Below are 27763 nucleotides of genomic sequence, written 5' to 3'. Positions count from 1 at the left end.
TAAATAATAAATTGTATATATTTAAAACTACTAAGTCTTTAATTTAAAACAGAGCTTTAGAATAACCGAGACCAAAAAAAAACTTCATACCGCTTTCTGATTGGACGAGAGATTCCACCAATAAATGACCAGAAACAAAGTTGGATGTCTGTGTTCTAGAAACAAAGTAACAACAATTTACTCCTGGAAGGGATACGTCAGAGGATCGGCACGTTTTTTGTTAAAGTTGTCTGCCTTTTATTATTACCAGGTAGGTCCAATGTTTTTGTTCTAATTATATAATGATTAGGTTTATGGAATAAAGTATTTAGAAATGTGTAAATGTATACTAGGTTATATCTGTGTTACACGATGCTTTCTTGCAATTAAATCGCCCAATCATAATAATATCACATTAGTTAGTTTTTATTAATTTGCATTTAGAAATACCAGTAGAAATACCAGTATGTTTTAAAATTACTCATAGTTGCGATTAAGCGCAGTTAGAACTGTTACGGAAATGAATAATAAATAAAAAAAACGTAACATAGCAGAAAGTTCAAGTAGAGGCTGCAGGCCTAGCTTTAAAACTAAAGCAGCAGATTATTCCTTTTTCTTTCCTTGTATGTGTTTGTACAGGACTTGCTTTATGCTTGAATATGCATTATTATTCGTAACTGATTAAAAAAACTTGCGCAAGAACATTGTGTTTTTGCTGATACGGTGCAGCTTTAGGCAAAACATTCCCAGGTTTTGTTTAAAAAATGTGAAACAAAAACAAGGCAAAACAAAATAGCATTAAATGTGATATAAAAGTACATAAATCACATGATATGTTGCATTTAATGCAATATTTAAACATTTCATAGCAAGGAAGAATGAAATTACAATTATTATTATAATTTCACTCTTCCCTGGTTACATATACATATAATATGAATATGTCATTATCTTAATGCGGGCACGTAAAATGACAATTTGACCGCCGGAAAGGAACCTTGTTAATCTTGTGTCCACATGGATTCATGAACATTCAAAGTGTTAAATAAGAACATAATATCAATTTCCTTGTGTTTTCCTATGTGAAATAAAGTGTTACAATTATAAATTAGTGATCAATTTCAGTGCAATAATCGCCTAAATTCACAATAATAATTTATTAAGAATCTGCAGCAAAACGAACAAAATACTTTTTTTTCTTATATGCTCTGCATAATGTTACTTAAGTCGGCAACGCTGCTGCTACATTACTCATTCAATGTTAACTTTTATTTTGTTGGGTTCAAGTTCCCACAGGGTCACGTTGGTTAAATCAATTTAAAAAAGCATAAGTATAACATATCCACCATATCTAACTAATGTGAACTTAAGAAATGCGATTCGACGATTCAAAATCGATTTATAGTTATTATAACATATTATCTAACTATTATGAACTTAAAAAATGCGATTCGACGAGTTAAAATCGATCAAATTTTTTTCATTTTAATAATTTGTATTCATAACGGGCAATATCAGACAGAAAGAGAAAATACCTTAAACGGTCTGATTTTCCACCAGGCTGTTTGTGGGCAAAGTTTCTCTTTTGTTAGACAGAACATACCCTAATAAACTCATGGGAATTGTATGTGTCAATCACAAGCCAAGATCGGAAATTGTAGGACTGTGTTTATAATCTACACGTTTCGCCTCTGGAATAAAAATATGGCAGATTTTGTCATGGACGGTTATGATTATGATTAGTATGCTTTTGATTTCTTCTATTATAAAAAACATAAATAACAATTCTGTTTTTTGCACCAGGCGAATATTTTCGTGCGATTGTTGTGATTGGTTAAGACAATCGATTAATAAAAGTAAATGAACGTACGTATTAGAATAGATTCGCCTAGTGGGAACAGATTAGAACGCAAGGTTGTTTCCAACTTTCTTCTTTCAAATAACACAATGATAAGTAATTTCAAAGACACTGTGCATACAATTTGACCGCCTTTACTTTGCAAACGTTCTTCCGTATTTGTAATTCTGGTTCTCATGCATTAGACGAATATGAGGCGCCTTTTTGGCGTTCCATAGTGAGTTGTTTAACAACATTTTATACTCCAATCTGTACGCGTGCCAGATTCCTATTCCATCAGGAAAAGACGCACAACACATTCTCAATTTCCTCTCTTCATTTCGACGACTTCCCATCAGAGATTAGGGTTTCTTAGACAACCCTCAAATTAAAACCGGCTGATGGTTTGAAACATGAAAGTTCAAGTTGCAGAATGTTTGTCTTCACATTAACTCCCATAGGCAAATGTTTGAGGATGTACACATCAACTATAGGCGGTTCCGTTTCAAGCACTTCATTTTAAGTTGCTCTTTCCATATTCTCTTAGCTGTTAAGGGGATGTGTCGTAGCAATGTTCTGATGGATAGGAAGTTGTTGACTTCCAAGTAACATCTGGATTCGAACATCAATCCATTAATAGTGTTGGTGTTTATTCCCCTCTATTTAATTTATAAACCTTTATCTTATGATAATGGGTTGTTAAAAATAGTAAGATAAAAATCAAGTTAAAAATTAAGTAAGGTAGTCTTTAAATATATCTTTGCAAAGAAACAACTTTGCAACAAAAGTGAATCCACTCTATTCCGTACGCATTTGATACTACGTTGTGTTGTGGCAGGACCATATTGAAAAAAAACATGATGTTTTATTTTATTTTCTAAAACATGTAAAAGAAAAAGATTTAAATCAACGAAAATGACGAAATATGCCAAATATTTCAATAACAATTTTGGAAACTTTTGGCAATTTATGGCCGTAATAAGTTCTTAAGTTTACCAGATTGCAATGAGAAGAAGCATGGAGGGTATAGAGGGATGTTTTATAGCAAATAAAGAAAAAATAAATTATAAACTCGATTGTATCGATATTGAAATACCGACGTATAAGCCGCAAAATGAAAGTAGCCTAGAAAAGATAAACAATTTCAGTAATTTTATCTCAAATTTTGTTACAAATATTTAGACATCGTTATACGCGTTAAGTTTTTGTTTCAGTTGGTTTTTTTCAGTCTAACTTTATTTTAAGCTTATTTAAGCAGAGTATATCTCTCTTTCTGTTGAAAGGTACTAATGGAATCTTTCAATTGAAAGAAGAAGCTATATCTTAGTTTGTTTATTATTAAATCAATTAAATACAGATGAATTCCTTTTTGCTTTTTTATTTCAGCAGGATATTGTGGGTAATTGAGTGAATTATTTATAACAGAAGCTCACTTATCATCATTTTATATAAAATAGTGAGCAAGTTAGGCCTAAACAATATCAACATTCTACAGGTTCATGCCGGGGTTCATGCGATTTGAACGTAGCCAGAACAAAACATTAAATGACCCTGGAATTCAAACGCTAAATCTTTACCAACAAAATCTAGATATTCAAATATTATATCAAATAAAACACAGAATTTCGTAATCGTTTAATGAGAATTTTAGATCACCATTTCCTGAATTTGAATTTTCCTGAATTTGAATTTCCTTTAATTTGCAGTATGAAGGGCACTACGACTGAGAAGAAAGTCAAGGTTGAAAAGTCGTCTGCTCCTCAGAAAATAACAGAATCTATACCTAAGCAACAACAAAAAAGCAGAATTTCTTTCCAGACGGTATTTAACATTTTCGTGGTAATATGTTTCGCATCTTTTGTTGTAACTGTAACTCTGGAATATTTTAAAATCAGAGAGGTTATGCTTGAACATGAATTAGATATCCAACACCTTAAAAATCAACTTGAAGTATCAGAAAGGGTAAGTACGTATGAATGAGTGAGTCCTCTTTTATGACAGATATTACGACCAAAAAACGCGTTTCCAAAACGCCAACAACTTTCACGAACAATATAAACGTTCAATGCTGTGCGCGCGCATGAGCCCGAATTTTGTAAGCGATCTAAGAAAAATTATCTTTCAATAATCAATTTTTCTGATCTTGTAAAATATTGCAATAATTATGTATTCAAAACATCTGTTGATAATTACCATTAAGACATGTATAAAACTAATCTTAGAAACCAATAAAAAGGGCAGTACATCTGTGTTGGCTTAACTTCCACCGAGGCCATTTAATGGTGATTTTATATGAAATATAACAATAATTATACAAAGGACAATTTATTTTGTAAACTTTCACAAACATGTCGTTGACCCTGGGTATTTTGGACCCTGGGCGTTTTGGGGAGTTCTCAATCCTTGTATTTTGGAGAGTTCTCAACCCTGGCGTTTTAAAGGGACCTGGAAAGTTTGGAAATGTTGGATAGGATTTAACGTTTTGATTTGGGGAAGGTATTTCATCAAAAAATATTTTGTACGATATGTCAAAAGTGCTATATCTCTTATGCTTATTAAATATTTTATGTAATAGAGGATAAGTAAACGGCAGGCAGGAAGTCCCACGGGGGAGCCAGAGCCTGAACCTGAAGTTAAACCAGGTGGTAAGCCAAAAGAACCAAAGAAACCAGCAAATGGCGGTAAAAAGAAGAAGAAGAAACCAAAAGCAAGAGCAGAATCATGCCCGAGCCAATGTAAGAACTGTATTGATCAATAACATTGCCATCGTAATCATACTCAACACTCAGCACTACCCATAATATCAATGTCATTGTTTGGTCTCATATCATCAAACATCATGCATTGTGTAACTATTTTGCATTTGTGTTATTTTGAATGAAATCAATTTATTGGAATTGAATTGTTCAAATCATATGAGGATCAGATGATGATAATAAGATGTGGATGATGTTGATGATGTTGGTAATGTTGATGATGTTGATGATGATGATAGTGATGTTGATGATAGTGACGTTGATGATGATGTTGTTGATGATGTTGATGGTAGTAGTGGTGGTTAACAAGATTGTCTGTTAGTCACAGGGTCATGGGCTCAAATCTTGCCTGACGTGTACCATAATGGTCCTAATTAGCAAAATTAACACAGGCTGTAATTGGCGATGACTTTGAAAGTGTCGTGAACAAATTATACTCCTGATCTCATTACCAAATGATATCATAATTGACTTGTCATTATCTTTTAACGCATACAGAGTATTTGAAGGTTCTATGCAGCATCGATGTTTTGTCAACATCTTCCAGGAAGTGATCTAATTAATGGATTACTTTGGATTAATGCAGCGCGCAAACATCTCCCTTACAAAGTCCTCTGGGAATGTAAGATGATCAACAATGCCTGCTAAATATCATATCAAACCTTCATGTAATCCCTATATAACTTCAAGGAAAATTATAATAACTATTTAGTAGCCTAATATCTAAATTTGCATGATCCTAAACTTTCTTGAAAGATGTATTGTCCCCCAAAAACCTGAAAAATAGATTAATAAAATCAGACTTTGAATAGGCCATTTTGCAGTTTTAATAAGTTATTCACTTCTGTAGGAAAAAAAATCAACGAAATTAAATATTTCACTTATAAAAAGACAAATAACAGTTAATTTTAACCAAAAACCATTGATAGACAGATATTTAGGTATATTTTGCTGTAAATTACTTTTAGGCCTAATAAAGTTGTTTTTTTCAGAAATTTTTTTTTTTCGATCCATTTTTGGTCAAAGTGATAATAACTATTCAACAAAAAAAGTGTAAAAAAAAACCGTTTTTCTTAGGGGGACAATACATTTTTTAAAGGAAATTAATTTCATATTTATTGATTAAAACTATTCAATTGGACACACTATTAAACTATGTGCTCCGCTTTCGTATCATCCCTGTTATTCAATGATAATCAGAGCGCCTAAGTATCTAAAAATATCCACAATTGTTAATATTTGATCTTATTCTCCAGGTCCTCCCGGAAGACCTGGACGAGCAGGTAGCCCAGGAGCGCAAGGAATACAAGGAGAAATGGGTAAGCACTTATTAACACCTTCAATTAAATGGACGAATGCATTTTGAAATTACGATTCTATTACCAGGAATGGAAAACATTAAGATAATGTGGATAGAATTTAGATACAGGAAACATAGTGTTAAACCCAATTATTTATCACAATTATGAGGCATATTTGAGCGAAAGTCGGTTAATCAAATCATCATTTTAAGTTAAAAAAAAAATTAAAATGAGGTTTATTTCAAAATAATCAATATAGTTAATGTAGGTCTGCGGAATATTTATCAGCGTAAAAAGCGCGGGGTAGGGGAAGGTGTTGTTAGGCCTATTAGGTATTAAAACTAGTCTTGATATTTCGATAATCTCCATAGCGCTGCTTTGGGTAAGTAATTGTGAGATTCATCACGAAATTGACCTTACCAGACAAAGAATTTATTATAATATATGCCAATGATATAGCAGATTTGGCGAAGTTGACAGATTCTACATTCCTAACAGGTGAGCGGGAAATACAGCACACCAGTGCAGACAGCAGCAGCGGCGAAAAAACGAAAGAAAGAAACTGCTTTGCTGTTTACCAAATTAAACAATTAATTATACGCAATATCTAAGTGTATAAATGATGTCTGACCATTAGTGAAGTTAGGCCCATGGGTAAACATAATATTTCGCATAGTATAGTAGTGCAAAATACCAACATTTTTCTAAGCAGACGTGTTTTTGATAAGCGGGTTGGAGGAAATCTAAGTAATGTTCAATAATAGCAAAAGAGAACAAAGTGTGAAGTAGACTTGTCCCAAATCTATTATAATTATTGTCTTTTCATGTTGTTAATATTCCTTTGACTTTTGTTGCTAACCAGCTGAAGTATATGTATGACACGCCATGTGTGCCAAATTGTTTTTGACCAATATTAGGCTGAATCGAGGCTGAATCGAGGCCTACAAGTATGGTATTCTTGCGTTCTGGATTTACTTTTGTTATTATACTCAAACAAAAATGAGAAAGTATTAACTAAAATGATGCCATCGCTTTATGGTTTGCTGATATCTTGAAATTTAAATTCTTTAATCTGGAAATTGACAAGATTGAAGAAAACCAATGTTTGTTTCTTCTTTCTTTTCTTCATTGTAGAGATATCATGTGTTGATAGATAGACATCATATCGTGCAATTATTTACTTTCTTTCACTTTCAAACATTACCTGCACTTCGTTGTAGTACTTGTGTTTCGGATTAAATTGTTAGAAAAACTATATAAAATTGGTCAAAACAGGATAACTCGTTCAATCCTAAGAGACGTCCAGAAAATTGCCGACAAAACACTTTTATCCTGTAACTCACTTTGGGTATTTTGTCCGAATTATAATAACTCGCATAGATTGAGTCACTATTGTGTTCCCTTTCAAAGGAATTATAACACAATATAGTATTTCGATTATTAATTCAGGGAAATCTTGATTGACACTTATAAGTCTAAAAGGGAACACACTAAGCTGATTTTCCACTAGACGAATTTGTTCGCGCGAAGCGAAAGCGTCAGCTTATACGCATGCGTATTCATTGTCCCATCTTTCAAATCCCTCTCTACGCATGCGTATAAGCTGTCTCTTTCGAATACTAACTTCGCTAAGTCGAAAATCGGGTTTAACATTTACAAATTTTCCTACTGAATATCGCCAAGATCGAGACAGCCTTGACTGTTCATTGAGTGAAGTAATTAGTGAATACGATCACATATTTTTTTCATCAACAATTTACCTTTGAAAATAAAATTACCATTCCAATTATAAAGAAACATAAAAATAACCTTTTTATGGAAAAGGAAATGTTGGGGACAAAACCGATTACAATATCGTCTACATCAAATTGCAAACGGAACATAAACCGAAGTGATACAATCAAAATTATTACAAAATAATAAGTTGGGTGTATCATCGTCTGCTGTTTTGGCCAGCGGCGAGAATCACCTTAACTTGTAGTCTGAGGGTGACTAACTTCTTGTCTAAATCATTGTTATCGGTAATCCTACGGCACGGCAAATGCATCAAATGAATTCTAGATGTTCTCCCATGGTATTTAGACAATTCCAAATACCAATTTATAGTAGCTAGTATAATAAAAAAAAAAATTCTTTGGTATAATGTATGTATAAAAAGCAACTCGCGCGTAATGGTGGTGGAAATGCGAACGGATTACATTTGGCGCGCGCGTGTTATAGCCAAGACGAAACAAGCGTTGTGTGAATGATTTATATAGTTTGTTTTCTACCACTAATAGTCACTACTGACTAAAGCAAATCTGATTGAAATAATTAGGCCTACCTCTGGGAATTTTTAATAATAACCGCATCCTTAATCACGCCCAATCGTTGTCTGCATCAAACTATGTGTAATTGAATTAAACAAAAGGGTCAGCAGATATTACATCACAGGTTAACAAAGTAGTTATTTATACGTTTTGTTCTAATTTGGTCACAAGCGACAGTTCGCTTATGATTGGTCAAATTACTGGCTTTGCGTTACTTAATTAAGCTTAAAGTTCTGTCTACACTATCAAACTTGATGCGACAAAAAATATGATGTGACTATATATGGACATGATGATGTCATATCATGTTTGTGCACATCACTGCCATATTTGGGCACAACACATTTTGTTGTCACATATAGTTTGATATTGTAGATAGAGCATAAGCTTTAAACCGCATACGATTATCATCTTTAAAAGACGCGCTTTACTACTGGTATATGTAACATATATATAACAAATTATGAATATTAAAATCGTAAACGAAAAATACCGTATATCTGAATAATCAGTTGTCTATAATAATTTTTTTTAATCAGGTTATCCAGGGTCAATTGGAGAACCAGGCCCACCGGGTGAAACAGGACCTCGTGGATACCAAGGCGATGACGGTAAGATTATGACGATGGCACGAATTACCATGATAGATGATAATGATGATGATGAAGATGATGATATTAAATGATGATGATAATGATAATAATAATGATAATAATGATGATGATGATGATGATGATATTGATGATAATGATGGTGATGACGATGATGATAATGATGATAAGCCAATTATTTATGTTAATTATAACACAGTTAAATATAATTATGGACACTTATAATTCATTCATTTTTAGGAGCACCAGGTGACCCAGGCCTTCGGGGTGAATCAGGTCTCAAGGGAGCCGCAGGTATTATAAGCTTAGTATAATTTCAAATGATGTCAGTTGCGCGTGCGTACGATTTGTACGCGTCCGTAAAACACGTGGTCTTTTACGGTACGGACGCAACGCAAAGACGTAAGAGCAACGTAAAATCACAAGGGATGGATTATTCGAATTGTCACATTGGTCTACTCGCTTGCCTTGTACTAACGTCATCATAACATAATTACTGTTTATTCATTTTAGGAAACTTTGGTCCTAAGGGGGTAGAAGGTTCAAAGGGTGAACGAGGTCCTATTGGGTTCTATGGACCAAAGGGAACACCGGGTCCTCAAGGAAAACCAGGACCAGGCGGAAAACGAGGCTTCGCAGGTGTCACGGGACCTCAAGGACCACCCGGAGAAACAGGTCCTGAAGGACGCCGGGGACCAAAAGGATCCTGTTGCAAGTCACCACCATCTGAACCCGGTCAGAAAGGTACACAAGGAAAGAAAGGAGATACGGGCGAAATTGGACCAGCCGGACAACCAGGAGCTAAAGGCGCAAAGGGAGAACGAACACCGTCAGTCCCTCCCCCTCCTGCTATCACTGGCTCACCTGGTGTTCCTGGTCCAAAAGGCCAAATCGGTCCCCCAGGACAGAAAGGTGATCGTGGTGAGACCGGAGTACAAGGTCTAAAAGGCCCAGATCCTGATCTACCCATGAAAGGTGAACCTGGATTAGATGGCAAAAATGGAAAACCAGGAAATAGAGGACAACGAGGCCCACAAGGACCTCCTGGAAAATTAGGAAAAACTGGAAGGAAAGGTTCAGTGGGGAAAGTTGGACCAGTCGGAGCACCCGGCGCCCCCGGTGTACCTGGATCTGCAGGTAAAGTAAACAAAACTATTAGGCACATGGTTGTAGTTTATATCATAATAATCTGTATAGTTATATTATATCCATTTGCAAAACGGCTTCCATATTAAAATGTGTACGTTTAAAGTAAATATAATCTGCAATTAGTTAATGTTAATTTGTCCACAGGATCAGCCGGGGCGACCGGAGAACCTGGAAAACCTGGTAAGTTTCCCTATCCTATAGTTTTAGTAAATTAAATAAAGGCATCAATAAAGACTAATATACATGCAGCCTTTTGTACTATTGGTCTTATTCTAAGTAGGACCTACAGTACGGGTATTTTATTTGACTAAAGTTTACAACATGTGAATTGTTTCAATTAGGTTACAACTTTTCCTTTAATTCATTTTTGCAATCAAATATTATTGTCACAATTGAAGTTTAATATTGTTTGTATACCAGGTACTTAAACAAAGATATGATTTCATTACAGGTGACCCTGGCCCGCTAGGACCTGACGGACCACCAGGCCCACGCGGTACGTTATTGCATTGTATTACCTAAAAATAGAAGATATAATAAAAGATAACTATAATCCATACTCACTTAATTGTAGTAATATCGATGTGTAGTAGGATGATTGTTGTATACTACCAGCATCTTAAACAACGCAGTGCTCTACTTAGATAGATGTACAGATAGAATACTTGTAATGACAACCTTTTTCATCTTCATTTTCTTTACCCAGGTTTTCTAGGAGTACAAGGTTCCGTTGGACCTCCGGGCCCTGTTGGTAAGAAAAATACAATTCTATTTAAATTAAAATATTAATTATTAATTTATATCTTATTATAAAGTATTAAGTATTAAAACGTTTAATGAATCAATATTTTAATTTTCTAGGACTTCCAGGAGCAGCAGGCAAACCAGGAGGAATCGGGTTCAAAGGTCAGTAAACCCTCCTCATTTTCATCATCATTTGTCACAAGATTGTTGAATTGTCAAAAGTTAGGTTTTTCATACATTCTATTGTTTGCGATACTTATTTGTTGTCACTTGCTTTTTTTTAGGATCGACAGGACCTCCCGGTAGACAAGGAGACCAAGGCTCAGAAGGTATTTTTTATTAGCAATAAATAAGATATAAATTTTAATTAATTAATTTGGGATTTTTGTTTTTGCGACGTCACAAATAACGTCAGAGTTTCTTTGTAACTCTTATTAATGTTATATCTTTAGGACCACCAGGACAAAATGGAAACAATGGCTTACCAGGACCACCCGGTATGTACTACAAGATGACTGATAATTTATATTAAGTATCTCTTTAAATATTGATGGAGCTCAATAAAAGAATAACAATTTTAGGATGACAACGATGTGAAGATGGCGGTGATGACGACGACGACAAATGATGACATCTATTTCACAAATTTCTTTTCATTCAATTATCGATAACCCGATATGAAACGCGTTTAGTTACATATTTTCTACATTTTAATCACCTTTTATATTACTTGTTATGTAACACTTTATATTGTGTATTTGAAGGTCCAAAGGGTGACAAAGGGGAGACTGGTAAGTAGAATGAGCTGACTGACTGCAACCTACTAAAATGTAAGTAAGCTTTAACATTTTGGTGTATTTTAAATGATGGATATAATTTTGTTGCGTTGCATTGCTCCGGTTCTGACGACGCACTAGTGACGCTCCGGAACACTGCAACGCAACAATTAGCATTGCTACCAGACTTCGATAGCAATCTCCTTTATTTTTATTACGTCATGATAACGATATCATTGTACCATGAAGGAATTAATTTAGATCATTCACTTTTAACGGATCCAAATATTGATATCGATCGAAGAAATCGTTAATAAGAAAACAAATTGTAACTATATTTAAAAAAAATACTCGGATTGGCCTATAAAAATACACATTTTAGGAACCAGTTTGTTTCTTATTACCTCTCGTTATACACTAATTGTAGTCTAATCGTCATCTGAGTATACTGCATCTTGTCTTGGTAAATATATTAAAGATAAATAATAGGAACTAATGTATGGTCAATGTTGGATAAACACTTTCGATTTTTTCACGATGTGTCGCGGGGCCACAACAAAGCATTATGCTTTATTAAGATCATTTGCGCAAACTCACATCACGCTAAATAAAACACGGGGCGCCATATACAGCAATGTGTATAATGTTGCGTCCCGTATGATTACGCCTAATACTCAATTTGGCACTTATATCAGTAGGTTTAAAACGTCAGTATTATAACAAGGTAACCTAACAATCCGTGAGATTGTCTTGATTAAAACAAGCATGCAGGTACTCGCCACAAGTATAGTTTCAGTGCCATGCACAATTTAACCATGGAGGTATAGCTTCATTTAACTGAATAATTTTGATGTAGTATTAACCGTAATCGTCTTAATGTAAATTACATATACAGTACTTGCATCGTATCTTTCCTTCGTAATAGCATGTTGAAACGTAACTGTTATAATATAATATATTTGGTAATAATTATTCATATCCGGCGGACAAGAAACGGTAACGTCAACACAATTAGTAGCCCTAATAGTCCAATATCATTGTTAACATCATTCATGACATGAGTTGGAAAATAATAACATTTACACTTTCCAGTTCTGCGTAAAATGCAGGGATAATAAGGTTTAGTTCCCACTTGGACGCGAAACGCAACAATGTAAGCACAGCGCGCGTAGTGATTGGTCAAGTTACTTGCTATGCGAACGCGCGCTCACATCTTATTGCGTTGCGTCGCGAGTGGAAACCAAGCTTTACTTTCTTTCTTTTATTGCGTTGCGTCCTAGTGGAAACCAATCTTTACTTTCTTTCTTTTATTGCGTTGCGTCCTAGTGGAAACCAATCTTTACTTTCTTTCTTTTATTGCGTTGCGTCCTAATGGGAACCAAGCTTTACTTTCTCTCATTGCGTTGCGTCCTAATGGGAACCAAGCTTTACTTTCTCTCATTGCGTTGCGTCCTAATGGGAACCAAGCTTTACTTTCTCTCATTGCGTTGCGTCCTAGTGGGAACCAAGCTTTACTTTCTCTCATTGCGTTGCGTCCTAGTGGAAACCAAACTTTACTTTCTCTCATTGCGTTGCGTCCTAATGGGAACCAAGCTTTACTTTCTCTCATTGCGTTGCGTCCTAGTGGGAACCAAACTTCATGTTATTAGCCTAGTAGACATAACAGCAAAGTCGTTCCTACACTATTACAATTTATGTAGCCTTATATATACTCGTTTAACCTAGGCCTATTTTGTTTTGTTTCTTGTTTGCAGGAAATCCTGGAAATATACTTGGTGTTTAAGTTGGTGGTGCTCTTCAGTCTATGTGATATATAACAAACCATACTTTACAACAAAAACTAGGGTGCGAGTAGTCAGTTCGTTAGCTATTATCATCTAAAATAACCTGACTACGATTAAATGACGAATACATATATAGATTTTACTTAGAGTTTGTATAATTTAAATAAAATATCTCGATTTCTATTTTGTTAAATGTACTGTCGAATCACTATATTAACAATATAAGGATAGGCCTACATATAAATGTTAAAATAAGCTGGTAAACATATTGTTCGATTCAGGACTATTAATTATCCGTAAGTTTTCTAAATATAGTTTACACACCTTAAAGTGAAGGATAAGTACGTATATACAATTGTATGAAATTTAAAACAATATTAATTGATGCATTTTACTTAATATATTCTACGCAATTGTAGACCTACAAGATGAATTGTATTAAAGAAAAAGTTTATTTAATCTATTGCTTTTACGGTTGTTTTATGTCATTGGTATTGGACACTAGACACCACTCGACACCACTCGACACCACTCGACACCCATTGGTATTGGACACTAGACTACCGGATGATACACCAATTAAACAAGCATTGAAGGATAATGAAATGAAAGTTAAAAAACACAAGGAAGACCAAATTGAAAACTGGATAAACCAAATAAAAAAACTGATTAAAAGGAAAAATGTAGACTTTAGCACAATAACAAACCATCCTGCCCAAAACAGATAAATATGGAAACAAATCGTGGAAAGCGAACATGCCTGAATAACAGAAAACTTTTAAAGCGAAGAGAGACGTCTGTAGAAATAAATGTATGTATAGCAGAATATGAATTAGGAAAATAAATATTATAGGATTACCGGAAAAAGACCACCTCGGAAGTTACGATTATCATCATACAGCAGAAAACCCATATTAATCCTCCAATAGTTTTTAAGTGCCTTAACAGTAGGAAACGTTTGGGTAATCAAGTGACCACACACCGTATTGAGTAAAAACATTGAGGAAAGGGAGTTTCCCTACATGATAAAAGGAGGAGAGTTGAACTAGTTAGAAGAATCAAGGTAGAAGAATCAAGTGGTGAGTCGTATAGGAGAATACGTCAGGCACTAAAGTACAAAACAAAACAATTAATTTAAGTCGACTAAAAATTCGCAGGTTATGATTGACAGATAAGTTAAGTTGAGAATACCAAAGTTGAGTATACCAAGCCTTCAAAATGTTAAGTGCATATTACCGTTACTTACATCCTGGTACAACTCCCATAATAAGTGATGTGGAAAATGTTATCAACCATGATAAACCAAACCCTTACTGAGAAGGAAACTGGAGTGTTCACATCCAAGAACATGATATTAACAATCTCTATAAAGTGCTCAGAAACTTGACAAATCATTTGTAAATCTTTGAAATCTTTCTCTTCTTTTCTGGTGAAAACTCTCACTCTCTCTTCAATTAAAGTCATTCCAATATTTTACTTAAATTAACTGAATTTCAATTTTACTTTAGTTTTTATAATAATCTATTTCAAGTAGATAAAACCCAATAACGATAGTAAGTTTACTTTCAATGCTCAACAATTTCCGGAAGAGTAAGTATTATAGGATGTACCAATACATATAAAAAGTACTTTTCCCCATTTAGTGGTTTAATATTCTCTTCATTTCCGTAAATATATGATATAAAAGTACCGTATATCAGAAATCTCGATAATAGATAGTGGAGAAGATCCCGGTGCACTACTTGGTTTGGTTGGCGAATAACAAGGTAAGTTACCTTTGTAAGTAATCAGAAATATCTATTCAAAGGAAAATAATTACTAAAAATGATAATGTGTGTATGGCTGCTACATTTCAATGGAGATAGAAATAAAATAATAAAAAAGCTAAACCAAAATGGTAAAAGTAAAAGAGCCAGAAAGAAGGGTCATGTTTCGGAAAACAGTTTTAGCTACATGAGAGTACTTGAAGAGAAATAAGAAATATCCAACAATCAAAGAAATTTATAAGAATGTATAACGAAATTTAACCGTTTAATTTATCTTTGAAATAATTATATTTGTTCGTTTTTTTTCTGCGGAAGTTTATTAATCTTTATTTTTCATGAATTTGGGGGACAAAACATCTTTAATTTGTGATTTTTAAATTTATGAACACATTTTTTAAAGTAAGATGTCAACAGAGAAAGAGTACGGGATTCTTGGTGAAACAACCAATCGTAATGTTTCGTCGTCACGTGGACAGCTATTGTTCAACGTCATCATTTCTACTGTTGTGGCTTTGATTCTCTTCAACCAAGGATACTTGTTTCTCGAAGTGAAATCAAAAGTTCATGTGTATGAAGAGAAAATAAGTAATATCCCGGTGAGTATCATTTCATGTTTATGTGTCGTTGCTGTAACGCAACAAATGAGGCGACAACGCTTGACGTGTTCGTTAAAATCGTGATAATATGGTACATGCTTTGTACGCGCGCGTCAAATTTATGTCAATTCAATTCATTCATTTCGTCCTCAGTAAAAAGGAAAATATTATATATATTGAGTTTATTTCATAGAATATAAAAATATATTAAAATAAATAAAACATTAGGTTGAAACACTTATATAAACATATTTCATTAAAATATAAAACATCAAAAAAGTACAGATAAAAAAGATTAAGTCACAAAATTATACGTCATTTAAAAGTTTCAAGGTACAAATGAATTAAAATATCTCTTTGTCCGACTATTGCATGAACTTTGTCCTACTATTGCACGATCTTTGTCCGATTATTGCATGATCTCAGCAAGTTAAGTCTTTTTGATCTCATTTTCTCATATTATTTATATAAAGGATAATTTAAATCTATCATATTCGCAGCCTTAGTAACTAATGTTATAAGTTAGTAACATTTATTTTACTAGTTTAATAGAATTCTATTTTGCACAAGTAAATATTGAATTAGAATGTGTAATAATACCGTAATGCTTGGTTCCCACTAGCGACGCAACACAAGTACGTAACGCAACGCAAGTGAATTGACCAATCACAAGCGATGGCTTATTTATTCGCTTGTGATTGCTAACTGTCTATAACTTCGCTTGTCATTGGTTAAAACGCTTGCGTTGCGTTTACGTCCTTGCGTTACGTTCTAGTGGGAACCAAGCTTTAATGGTTGTATTGCATGAAAAAGAAACTCTGCGAATAAGTAAGTATTTAGACGCAGAGTCCAACATAAAAGTGTTAGACTTGCTGATCTATAAAGAAACATAAAGAGGACAAAAACATAAGTTTCCTTTTAAAACGAAGAATCAAAACTCATTAGTACGCAGGAGACAACTAGACGCGTGTGTTTAAATCTTGATAATATGGTACGGCTTTTGCATTCGCGCGTAAATTTGAAATTACCTTTCTGCAAACAAGCTAGCCTTGCTGCAAAGTACTAGCACTGTAAGAACACCATTACTTTCAAAAACCTTTTGTAAACGATAAAATGTCGCTTTAGTCTACATCATACATCTACATACAAACATTATGCTTTAATTTAAATATTCTATCAAGGTATACTGCTATACAAAATAATTTATGTTCATTTTAGACTCAACTGCACATCGTGAAACGTAACACCGACAATGAAAAATGCGTAGTATGTAAGTATAAATGAATTGCGTAGTGTGTAAGTATTAATGAATTGCGTAGTGTGTAAGTATAAATGAATTGCGTAGTGTGTAAGTATTAATGAATTGCGTAGTGTGTAAGTATAAATGAATTGCGTAGTGTGTAAGTATAAATGAATTGCGTAGTGTGTAAGTATAAATGAATTGCGTAGTGTGTAAGTATAAATGAATTACGTAGTATGTAAGTATAAATGAATTGAGTAGTATGTAAGTATTAATGAATTGCGTAGTGTGTAAGTATAAATGAATTGCGTAGTGTGTAAGTATAAATGAATTGCGTAGTGTGTAAGTATTAATGAATTGCGTAGTGTGTAAGTATAAATGAATTGCGTAGTGTGTAAGTATAAATGAATTACGTAGTATGTAAGTATAAATGAATTGCGTAGTATGTAAGTATTAATGAATTGCGTAGTGTGTAAGTATAAATGAATTACGTAGTGTGTAAGTATAAATGAATTGCGTAGTATGTAAGTATTAATGAATTGCGTAGTGTGTAAGTATAAATGAATTGCGTAGTGTGTAAGTATAAATGAATTGCGTAGTGTGTAAGTATAAATGAATTGCGTAGTGTGTAAGTATTAATGAATTGCGTAGTGTGTAAGTATAAATGAATTGCGTAGTATGTAAGTATTAATGAATTGCGTAGTGTGTAAGTATAAATGAATTACGTAGTGTGTAAGTATAAATGAATTGCGTAGTATGTAAGTATAAATGAATTGCGTAGTGTGTAAGTATAAATGAATTACGTAGTATGTAAGTATAAATGAATTGAGTAGTATGTAAGTATTAATGAATTGCGTAGTGTGTAAGTATAAATGAATTGCGTAGTGTGTAAGTATAAATGAATTGCGTAGTGTGTAAGTATTAATGAATTGCGTAGTGTGTAAGTATAAATGAATTGCGTAGTGTGTAAGTATAAATGAATTACGTAGTATGTAAGTATAAATGAATTGCGTAGTATGTAAGTATTAATGAATTGCGTAGTGTGTAAGTATAAATGAATTACGTAGTGTGTAAGTATAAATGAATTGCGTAGTATGTAAGTATTAATGAATTGCGTAGTGTGTAAGTATAAATGAATTGCGTAGTGTGTAAGTATAAATGAATTGCGTAGTGTGTAAGTATAAATGAATTGCGTAGTGTGTAAGTATTAATGAATTGCGTAGTGTGTAAGTATAAATGAATTGCGTAGTATGTAAGTATTAATGAATTGCGTAGTGTGTAAGTATAAATGAATTACGTAGTGTGTAAGTATAAATGAATTGCGTAGTATGTAAGTATTAATGAATTGCGTAGTATGTAAGTATTAATGAATTGCGTAGTGTGTAAGTATAAATGAATTGCGTAGTGTGTAAGTATAAATGAATTGCGTAGTGTGTAAGTATTAATGAATTGCGTAGTGTGTAAGTATAAATGAATTGCGTAGTGTGTAAGTATAAATGAATTACGTAGTATGTAAGTATAAATGAATTGCGTAGTACTAGATGGCACGCTCGCTTCGCTCGCGTACCATCTAGGTCGTGCCCACAGATGGTTCTCGAATACACAGTATTTCCAGCGAGAAAAAAATGGAGATTTCAAATGTACATAGGCCTACTGCAGGACTATAATACATTGTCGTTTACAGAAACGAATAAATATACACAATGATTTATGTAGTCAACCAAAATTAGCACCCTGGGAATTACTTCCGAGAGAGAAACAAAATGAGTCAAATTTATTTATTTGGACTCATTTAAACAAACCCAATTTGTGTTTTGTATGTAACATTAAGGGTTGAGGGAGGGGGGAAGAAGATAGGTACAAAGAGGAAACATTTTAAAATATATTCTTATCCACTCAGTAACGAAATATTGTTTTTAATGTTTTATAGGCCTATAAATAATATACCACTAAATACAGTAAAATATTTACGATTTAATACTTTGTTAAAACTCTCACTGTCATAGTCGATTGAAATAGTAAAGTACATGTAACGATACACCACTACGACGTTTATATATTTTTAAATTATTAATTAATACAAACGTTGAGAAGCAACTGTCAGTAATAACGTTTATTTATTTGTATATTATATGTTTATAATCTAACAGTAGGGCCTACCCACACTCACAGTAATAAAGTTTATTTGTATATTTGTTTATATTATATCTAACAGTACCAACACTCACAGTAAGAAATTTGCGATTCAAATTGCGATCAAAAGTGGTTAATACCTTAACAGTATTGTACCGCATTGCAATACTATTTATGTTTATTCTCCAAGGGGGCCCATAAATCTAAATCTATACCTCTATGGTTAAACCAAATAATTTGGAATGTTCCATTCATCACAAATCAATACATTTGTAAAAACGTATATTACATGTATCAAAATAGCATTTTTTAAAGAAAATCGGCCTGTCTTCAACATTATGATACTGTACTCGAACTGTTCAACCGGTTTTCAGCTATTAAAAACAATTATCGTAGGAGGAGATAGGAAAATGCGAAGTGTCCTCGTATTATTGTGTGCGGGTATTTTTCAAATTGACATCCATTAGACAGTGTATACCACGATCGGAAAACACCCCTATTTGGGGCAAATCGTTGAACCTAAATTCGTTTTAATCGTCAATAACTAATTATCGAACTCAATTTAATTAGTAAACAGGGTTACATCAGGTGGTTAAAATCAGTACCGAAAGTACGAACCAACTTTATATACCATCGAGTAAACATTCTAGAAATAACGCGCGATTGACCGATTTTTGCCCTTACGTAAATTTATATATAGATGTAAGTATTAATGAATTGCGTAGTGTGTAAGTATAAATGAATTACGTAGTGTGTAAGTATAAATGAATTGCGTAGTATGTAAGTATTAATGAATTGCGTAGTGTGTAAGTATAAATGAATTGCGTAGTGTGTAAGTATAAATGAATTGCGTAGTGTGTAAGTATAAATGAATTGCGTAGTATGTAAGTATTAATGAATTGCGTAGTGTGTAAGTATAAATGAATTGCGTAGTGTGTAAGTATAAATGAATTGCGTAGTGTGTAAGTATAAATGAATTGCGTAGTATGTAAGTATTAATGAATTGCGTAGTGTGTAAGTATAAATGAATTGCGTAGTGTGTAAGTATAAATGAATTGCGTAGTGTGTAAGTATAAATGAATTGCGTAGTGTGTAAGTATAAATGAATTACGTAGTGTGTAAGTATAAATGAATTGCGTAGTATGTAAGTATTAATGAATTGCGTAGTGTGTAAGTATAAATGAATTGCGTAGTATGTAAGTATTAATGAATTGCGTAGTGTGTAAGTATAAATGAATTGCGTAGTGTGTAAGTATAAATGAATTGCGTAGTGTGTAAGTATAAATGAATTGCGTAGTGTGTAAGTATAAATGAATTGCGTAGTGTGTAAGTATAAATGAATTACGTAGTGTGTAAGTATAAATGAATTACGTAGTGTGTAAGTATAAATGAATTGCGTAGTGTGTAAGTATAAATGAATTGCGTAGTGTGTAAGTATAAATGAATTGCGTAGTGTGTAAGTATAAATGAATTACGTAGTGTGTAAGTATAAATGAATTACGTAGTGTGTAAGTATAAATGAATTGCGTAGTGTGTAAGTATAAATGAATTGCGTAGTGTGTAAGTATAAATGAATTGCGTAGTGTGTAAGTATAAATGAATTGCGTAGTGTGTAAGTATAAATGAATTGCGTAGTGTGTAAGTATAAATGAATTGCGTAGTGTGTAAGTATAAATGAATTGCGTAGTGTGTAAGTATAAATGAATTGCGTAGTATGTAAGTATAAATGAATTGCGTAGTGTGTAAGTATTAATGAATTGCGTAGTGTGTAAGTATAAATGAATTGCGTAGTATGTAAGTATAAATGAATTGCGTAGTGTGTAAGTATAAATGAATTGCGTAGTGTGTAAGTATAAATGAATTGCGTAGTGTGTAAGTATAAATGAATTGCGTAGTGTGTAAGTATAAATGAATTGCGTAGTATGTAAGTATAAATGAATTGCGTAGTGTGTAAGTATGAATGAATTGCGTAGTGTGTAAGTATTAATGAATTGCGTAGTGTGTAAGTATAAATGAATTGCGTAGTGTGTAAGTATAAATGAATTACGTAGTATGTAAGTATAAATGAATTGCGTAGTGTGTAAGTATAAATGAATTGCGTAGTGTGTAAGTATAAATGAATTGCGTAGTGTGTAAGTATTAATGAATTGCGTAGTGTGTAAGTATAAATGAATTGCGTAGTGTGTAAGTATAAATGAATTGCGTAGTGTGTAAGTATTAATGAATTGCGTAGTGTGTAAGTATAAATGAATTGCGTAGTGTGTAAGTATAAATGAATTGCGTAGTGTGTAAGTATAAATGAATTGCGTAGTATGTAAGTATAAATGAATTGCGTAGTGTGTAAGTATAAATGAATTGCGTAGTGTGTAAGTATAAATGAATTGCGTAGTGTGTAAGTATAAATGAATTGCGTAGTGTGTAAGTATAAATGAATTGCGTAGTGTGTAAGTATAAATGAATTGCGTAGTGTGTAAGTATAAATGAATTGCGTAGTATGTAAGTATAAATGAATTGCGTAGTGTGTAAGTATAAATGAATTGCGTAGTGTGTAAGTATAAATGAATTGCGTAGTGTGTAAGTATAAATGAATTGCGTAGTGTGTAAGTATAAATGAATTGCGTAGTGTGTAAGTATAAATGAATTGCGTAGTGTGTAAGTATAAATGAATTGCGTAGTGTGTAAGTATAAATGAATTGCGTAGTGTGTAAGTATAAATGAATTACGTAGTGTGTAAGTATAAATGAATTACGTAGTGTGTAAGTATAAATGAATTGCGTAGTATGTAAGTATAAATGAATTACGTAGTGTGTAAGTATAAATGAATTGCGTAGTGTGTAAGTATAAATGAATTGCGTAGTGTGTAAGTATAAATGAATTGCGTAGTGTGTAAGTATAAATGAATTGCGTAGTGTGTAAGTATAAATGAATTGCGTAGTGTGTAAGTATAAATGAATTGCGTAGTGTGTAAGTATAAATGAATTGCGTAGTATGTAAGTATTAATGAATTGCGTAGTGTGTAAGTATAAATGAATTGCGTAGTGTGTAAGTATAAATGAATTGCGTAGTGTGTAAGTATAAATGAATTGCGTAGTATGTAAGTATAAATGAATTGCGTATTGTGTAAGTATAAATGAATTGCGTAGTGTGTAAGTATAAATGAATTGCGTAGTGTGTAAGTATAAATGAATTGCGTAGTGTGTAAGTATAAATGAATTGTGTAGTATGTAAGTATTAATGAATTGTGTAGTGTGTAAGTATAAATGAATTGCGTAGTGTGTAAGTATAAATGAATTGCGTAGTGTGTAAGTATAAATGAATTGCGTAGTGTGTAAGTATAAATGAATTGCGTAGTGTGTAAGTATAAATGAATTGTGTAGTATGTAAGTATAAATGAATTGTGTAGTGTGTAAGTATAAATGAATTGCGTAGTGTGTAAGTATAAATGAATTGAGTAGTGTGTAAGTATAAATGAATTGCGTAGTGTGTAAGTATAAATGAATTGCGTAGTGTGTAAGTATAAATGAATTGCGTAGTGTGTAAGTATAAATGAATTGCGTAGTGTGTAAGTATAAATGAATTACGTAGTGTGTAAGTATAAATGAATTACGTAGTGTGTAAGTATAAATGAATTACGTAGTGTGTAAGTATAAATGAATTGCGTAGTATGTAAGTATAAATGAATTACGTAGTGTGTAAGTATAAATGAATTGCGTAGTGTGTAAGTATAAATGAATTGCGTAGTGTGTAAGTATAAATGAATTGCGTAGTGTGTAAGTATAAATGAATTGCGTAGTGTGTAAGTATAAATGAATTGCGTAGTGTGTAAGTATAAATGAATTGCGTAGTGTGTAAGTATAAATGAATTGCGTAGTATGTAAGTATTAATGAATTGCGTAGTGTGTAAGTATAAATGAATTGCGTAGTGTGTAAGTATAAATGAATTGCGTAGTGTGTAAGTATAAATGAATTGCGTAGTATGTAAGTATAAATGAATTGCGTATTGTGTAAGTATAAATGAATTGCGTAGTGTGTAAGTATAAATGAATTGCGTAGTGTGTAAGTATAAATGAATTGCGTAGTGTGTAAGTATAAATGAATTGTGTAGTATGTAAGTATAAATGAATTGCGTAGTGTGTAAGTATAAATGAATTGTGTAGTGTGTAAGTATAAATGAATTGTGTAGTGTGTAAGTATAAATGAATTGCGTAGTGTGTAAGTATAAATGAATTGCGTAGTGTGTAAGTATTAATGAATTGTGTAGTATGTAAGTATTAATGAATTGCGTAGTGTGTAAGTATTAATGAATTGTGTAGTATGTAAGTATTAATGAATTGCGTAGTGTGTAAGTATTAATGAATTGTGTAGTATGTAAGTATTAATGAATTGCGTAGTGTGTAAGTATAAATGAATTGTGTAGTGTGTAAGTATAAATTAAAACCGAGAATACACAGTAAATATGAATAATTGTTCATTTTGCTCTTTCACTGACAATTGGTATTACAGTAGTATCTAAATTACACACACGTGAATTTTAAATATTTCAATTCTGTTCAATTCAACTTTTCCTGGACACATCATGAAGCACTATTTCTATATTTTTAAACATTTTTTTTTGCATAATGAAACCAAATTTCCTATATTCATGACCCCTATTTCTTTCAGGTCCCAAAGGACCACCAGGCCCAAAAGGCCAGAAGGGTAACAGCCCAGTTCCCGCAGTTCCAGGTGAGGGTTATTTTAGTAAAGTATAGCAATACTATAGCCTATGTGTGAATGTTTTCTCACTAGCGACGCAACCAAAGAAATTATAACATATAAGTTATAAGTTCTTTGACGCAACGCAAGGACATAACACAACGTAAGTGATTTGACCAATCAAAAATTATTATATTTTGATTATTCGAACAGTGGCTTGTCATTGGTCAACTCGCTTGCGTTGCGCGTACCTCCTCGCGTTGCGTCGCTAGTGAAAACCAAACTGTAAAAACAACAACGAAATAATATGTTACGAATGTCTACGTAATTTCCATAAAGACGTATTCAATTGAAGTGATGGTGTGATTTGGGAACACCTGCAATTGTATAGCTAATTGGTTGTGGGGAGGTGTTATGACGACGGGGTTTAGTGGTGACATTGATCAAAGTTATGTAATTACGTCACACAATAGTACAGTAAAATAATGAAATTGTATTAATATATTTCAGGTATACCTGGTGTTCCCGGATTAAACGGTGAGATCGGTTGCAAAGGAGAAAAGGGTAAGTCCCCCATAATATGATGAGGTGTACAACATTTTGTTTGTTTACATTACTAATAGTCATTACAAAACTGGAACAAAATTCACATACAAATTGAAATGGTCAAAATATAGGCCTACATTAATCTATACATTTATTTTAAAGGTGATATGGGTGAAAAAGGAAATCCTGGTCCTCTAGGAAATAAAGGGGAACTTGGTGTGGGCATGCCGGGACAAAAAGGCGAACCTGGTGAGTGAGTTGCATTGGTCAGAAAACAGAAACGAAATACACATAGAACATTTGTACTAGAATTTTAGAAAAGCATTTAGGTTTAATAAATATTTCTGAAATCAATAATGTTTGCGATAGCACGGTGTGTGTAATTAATTAAATATATTAACGTACTTTTATACTAATAGGTCTAAAGGGCCCGAAAGGGGACCGAGGTAAGTGATTACTTTTACTTGTTTTTTTTTAAAATAATACTAAGTAATTTTTTTGTTGTTGACCATATTTAATGAGGGTGATCCATCCAGCAATTTCTGATCATTAGGGACCCTCAGAGTAAGTACTTTGTTTGTATTAGGATTTTGATTCATCATAATTCCTGAATATGACAAAGTAAATTCTTACTTCTGTCACTTACATACTGCTTCAAAATGCAGTCATTTGCGCATCGCATCAAAGCCAGGCTTGTACATCTAAGCCCAGTTTTCTAGTTCTACTCTATTCTATTGTGTTTGTAACTTTCTTCAGTACTACGTTTATTGACATAATTGGTACAATTTATTAGGAACTGCCGGAGACAATGGGCAAAAGGGATCACCAGGGTACAAGGGATCGACAGGATCAATGGGACCACAAGGACCACCAGGACCAAAGGGATCAGGAGGAGCTCAAGGAGCACAAGGGCCAAAAGGACCACCTGGACCAAAGGGATCAGGAGGAGCTCAAGGAGCACAAGGGCCAAAAGGACCACCAGGACCAAAAGGATCAGGAGGAGCTAAAGGAGCACAAGGGCCAAAGGGACCACCAGGACCAAAAGGATCAGGAGGAGCTCAAGGAGCACAAGGGCCAAAAGGACCACCAGGACCAAAGGGATCAGGGGGAGCTCGGGGACCACAAGGAGCACGTGGACCACCAGGACCAAAAGGATCGGGAGGGAATCGGGGAGCACAAGGACCACAAGGACAAAAAGGGGAAGGAGGAACTCGGGGGGCACAAGGAGCACGTGGGCCACCGGGACCAAAGGGATCGGGAGGAAATCGGGGAGCACAAGGGCCACTGGGACCACCAGGACCAAAAGGATCAGGAGGGAATCGGGGAGCACAAGGACCACCGGGACCTAAGGGTTCAGGAGGAGCTCAGGGACCACAAGGAGCACGTGGGCCACCGGGACCAAAGGGATCGGGAGGGAATCGGGGAGCACAAGGGCCACGGGGACCACCAGGACCAAAAGGATCAGGAGGGAATCGGGGAGCACAAGGACCACCGGGACCAAAGGGTTCAGGAGGAGCTCGGGGACCACAAGGAGCACGTGGGCCACCAGGACCAAAGGGATCGGGAGGGAATCGGGGAGCACAAGGGCCACGGGGACCACCGGGAACAAAAGGTTCGGGAGGAGGCCGGGGACCACCAGGACCGAAAGGATCACAGGGACCACCAGGACCAAAAGGTAAATGCTACAGTACTATATAAACATATATTATATGAATGTGCGAGAGCAGTCTTGTAGTATGCTATAGACTAAAATTCACTGTTGTTTCTACGAACTATTTATTTAGTGTTTTGCCGTCGTTTGGACTCAATAAGTCCATTTGCTATGAATGTCTCTCAACACAATTAGTCTCTCAACACTTAGCGAAAATAATGTTATTCACTACTTTATATTAGTAATTAATTCATTTTATTCCGTATTCACAGGAAATAGTGGTGGATCCGTGCCGGCTCCAGGTAAGTTTTATTTATTATATCAAATCCATCAGTAAACTAATCCAACTAAAATTGGGCCAACATGGTGAATCAAAATATGCTGTTGTCGCTACGTTGAGTAATCATATGCGTTTCATTCATTCGTTCGTTCATTCATTTATTTAACGTTCTTTTCCATGGAACAATTATACTCTTCAACGGTTATTTTTATTTCAATATCATATTGAGGATCTACACCAGAAGAACAAATTATTCTTGTCACGTATAAGACCCTATCGAACTAAAATAATATAATTAACAAGTAAACAGATAAAGTAATTGAGACAATAAATCAATAAAAAATAAACAACAGTACGACATCTATGAATATTTGATATGTGAACTACTTTTGAAAAAACATGTTTGATTTAGATCCCTGTCACCCCAACCCATGTCAGAATGGTGGTCGGTGTAGTAGAAGTGGTTCTACTTATCACTGTACTTGCCGTGACTGTTATGCAGGAACACGGTGCCACAGTAAGTAATTATTGGTTAGATATTGTTCATAAGACCAGGGAAGAGTTAAATTACAATTTAACTCTTCCCTGATAAGACTAAATTTGTTGCCCCTTATGGCGTGTCACAACTATAATTGAACTCAACAAGTAAACTGGTCGCTGGGGGCGCTACATATTATACTTTTTTTGGTCTGAGGCCTAGTTTTTTGTTAACATGACTATTTCTTTCTCCACACATCTTATTTATATAGAATTTAGAATTTTAGCTTATTCTATTATGAAATTTATTTCAAACTTAATATATTATTTAATTTTAATTAATTTAATTTGTTGTTTATTGTTTTATTTCACAGTCCGTAGGCCTACTGCTGATAGTTGGCGCTGCCGGGAGGAACCTCATCTTCTACAAAAATAAACAAATCCATATTAAAGAATTATATTCCACTGCATTTATTAATTAAACTTTCTATAGCTGGAAGAATTGATATACAAATTTGTATGATTTATCTTAACCTTTGATTTTTGTATTAAGCTCTGTCTACATTATCAAACTAGTTTGACAAAAAAAGTGTGTGCCCAAATGGTTGTGATATGACGTCATCGCATTTTTTTGTCACATCAAGTTTGGTAGTGTACACATTAGCAAATACAAAATATAATATTGTATATATTTGTGTAGCCAGTGATAATTCCCTTTCTCTATTACAGTTTCATAAAATGTTTACATATAGCTGTAACTTATTCCTCTTTTTGTTAATAAAATGTTAGTTTATTTAAAGAATAAATTGTTTAAGAAGACCAAAATACATAAAAGGCGGCTAAAATCAGCAAAGATTAACACAACTAATAAAGTCACTAACAATTCCGACAGACGCCAAAAAATAAATTGTATAGCAACATTTGATTGTGTCTTGTGTGCTTTTTAGATCTATAGTATATTACTGCGGTACTTGCAAACAAATCTGACGATGGATAGATAGAAAAATAGGTTGAAACTTCATGATCGAAATATAACACGGGTCAGAAATTAATATAAAAAGCTTAATTTTATTTTAATATTAAACACACTTGAAAAAACACAACAGCTTGGTTTCAACTAGCTTTAGACACGC

General features: G+C 33.7%; 1 protein-coding gene across 1 annotated transcript; it reads left to right on the top strand.

Annotated features, from left to right (window-relative positions):
• The first annotated feature begins 115 nt into the window (after window positions 1-115).
• On the top strand, window positions 116-27550 carry LOC140050384 (uncharacterized). The gene is made up of 20 exons (XM_072095547.1): window positions 116-250; window positions 3523-3778; window positions 4392-4551; window positions 5829-5891; window positions 8722-8793; window positions 9034-9087; window positions 9307-9930; window positions 10087-10122; window positions 10394-10438; window positions 10649-10693; window positions 10804-10848; window positions 10971-11015; window positions 23653-23706; window positions 24187-24240; window positions 24385-24471; window positions 24642-24668; window positions 25016-25897; window positions 26146-26175; window positions 26566-26670; window positions 27005-27550. Exons 2-20 carry the CDS (start codon window positions 3524-3526, stop codon window positions 27064-27066), a joined length of 2745 nt encoding a protein of 914 aa, XP_071951648.1. The 5' UTR covers window positions 116-250; window position 3523; the 3' UTR covers window positions 27067-27550.
• The last annotated feature ends 213 nt before the right edge of the window (window positions 27551-27763 follow it).

The sequence above is a fragment of the Antedon mediterranea genome, chromosome 5, assembly GCF_964355755.1.
Source record: "Antedon mediterranea chromosome 5, ecAntMedi1.1, whole genome shotgun sequence".
In the NCBI taxonomy this organism is placed as follows: Eukaryota; Metazoa; Echinodermata; class Crinoidea; order Comatulida; family Antedonidae; genus Antedon; species Antedon mediterranea.
This window is presented reverse-complemented; position numbering and strand designations above follow the sequence as displayed.

What these genes read in the sequence shown, in the direction of transcription:
- LOC140050384 (XM_072095547.1), top strand. Translation starts at nt 3,524, where the DNA reads ATGAAGGGCACTACGACTGAGAAGAAAGTCAAGGTTGAAAAGTCGTCT. An exon ending in CGGACCACCAGGCCCACGCG is followed by an intron (nt 10,439 to 10,648) that starts GTACGTTATTGC and finishes TTCTTTACCCAG; the next exon opens with GTTTTCTAGGAGTACAAGGT. An exon ending in GGGACAAAAAGGCGAACCTG is followed by an intron (nt 24,472 to 24,641) that starts GTGAGTGAGTTG and finishes TTATACTAATAG; the next exon opens with GTCTAAAGGGCCCGAAAGGG.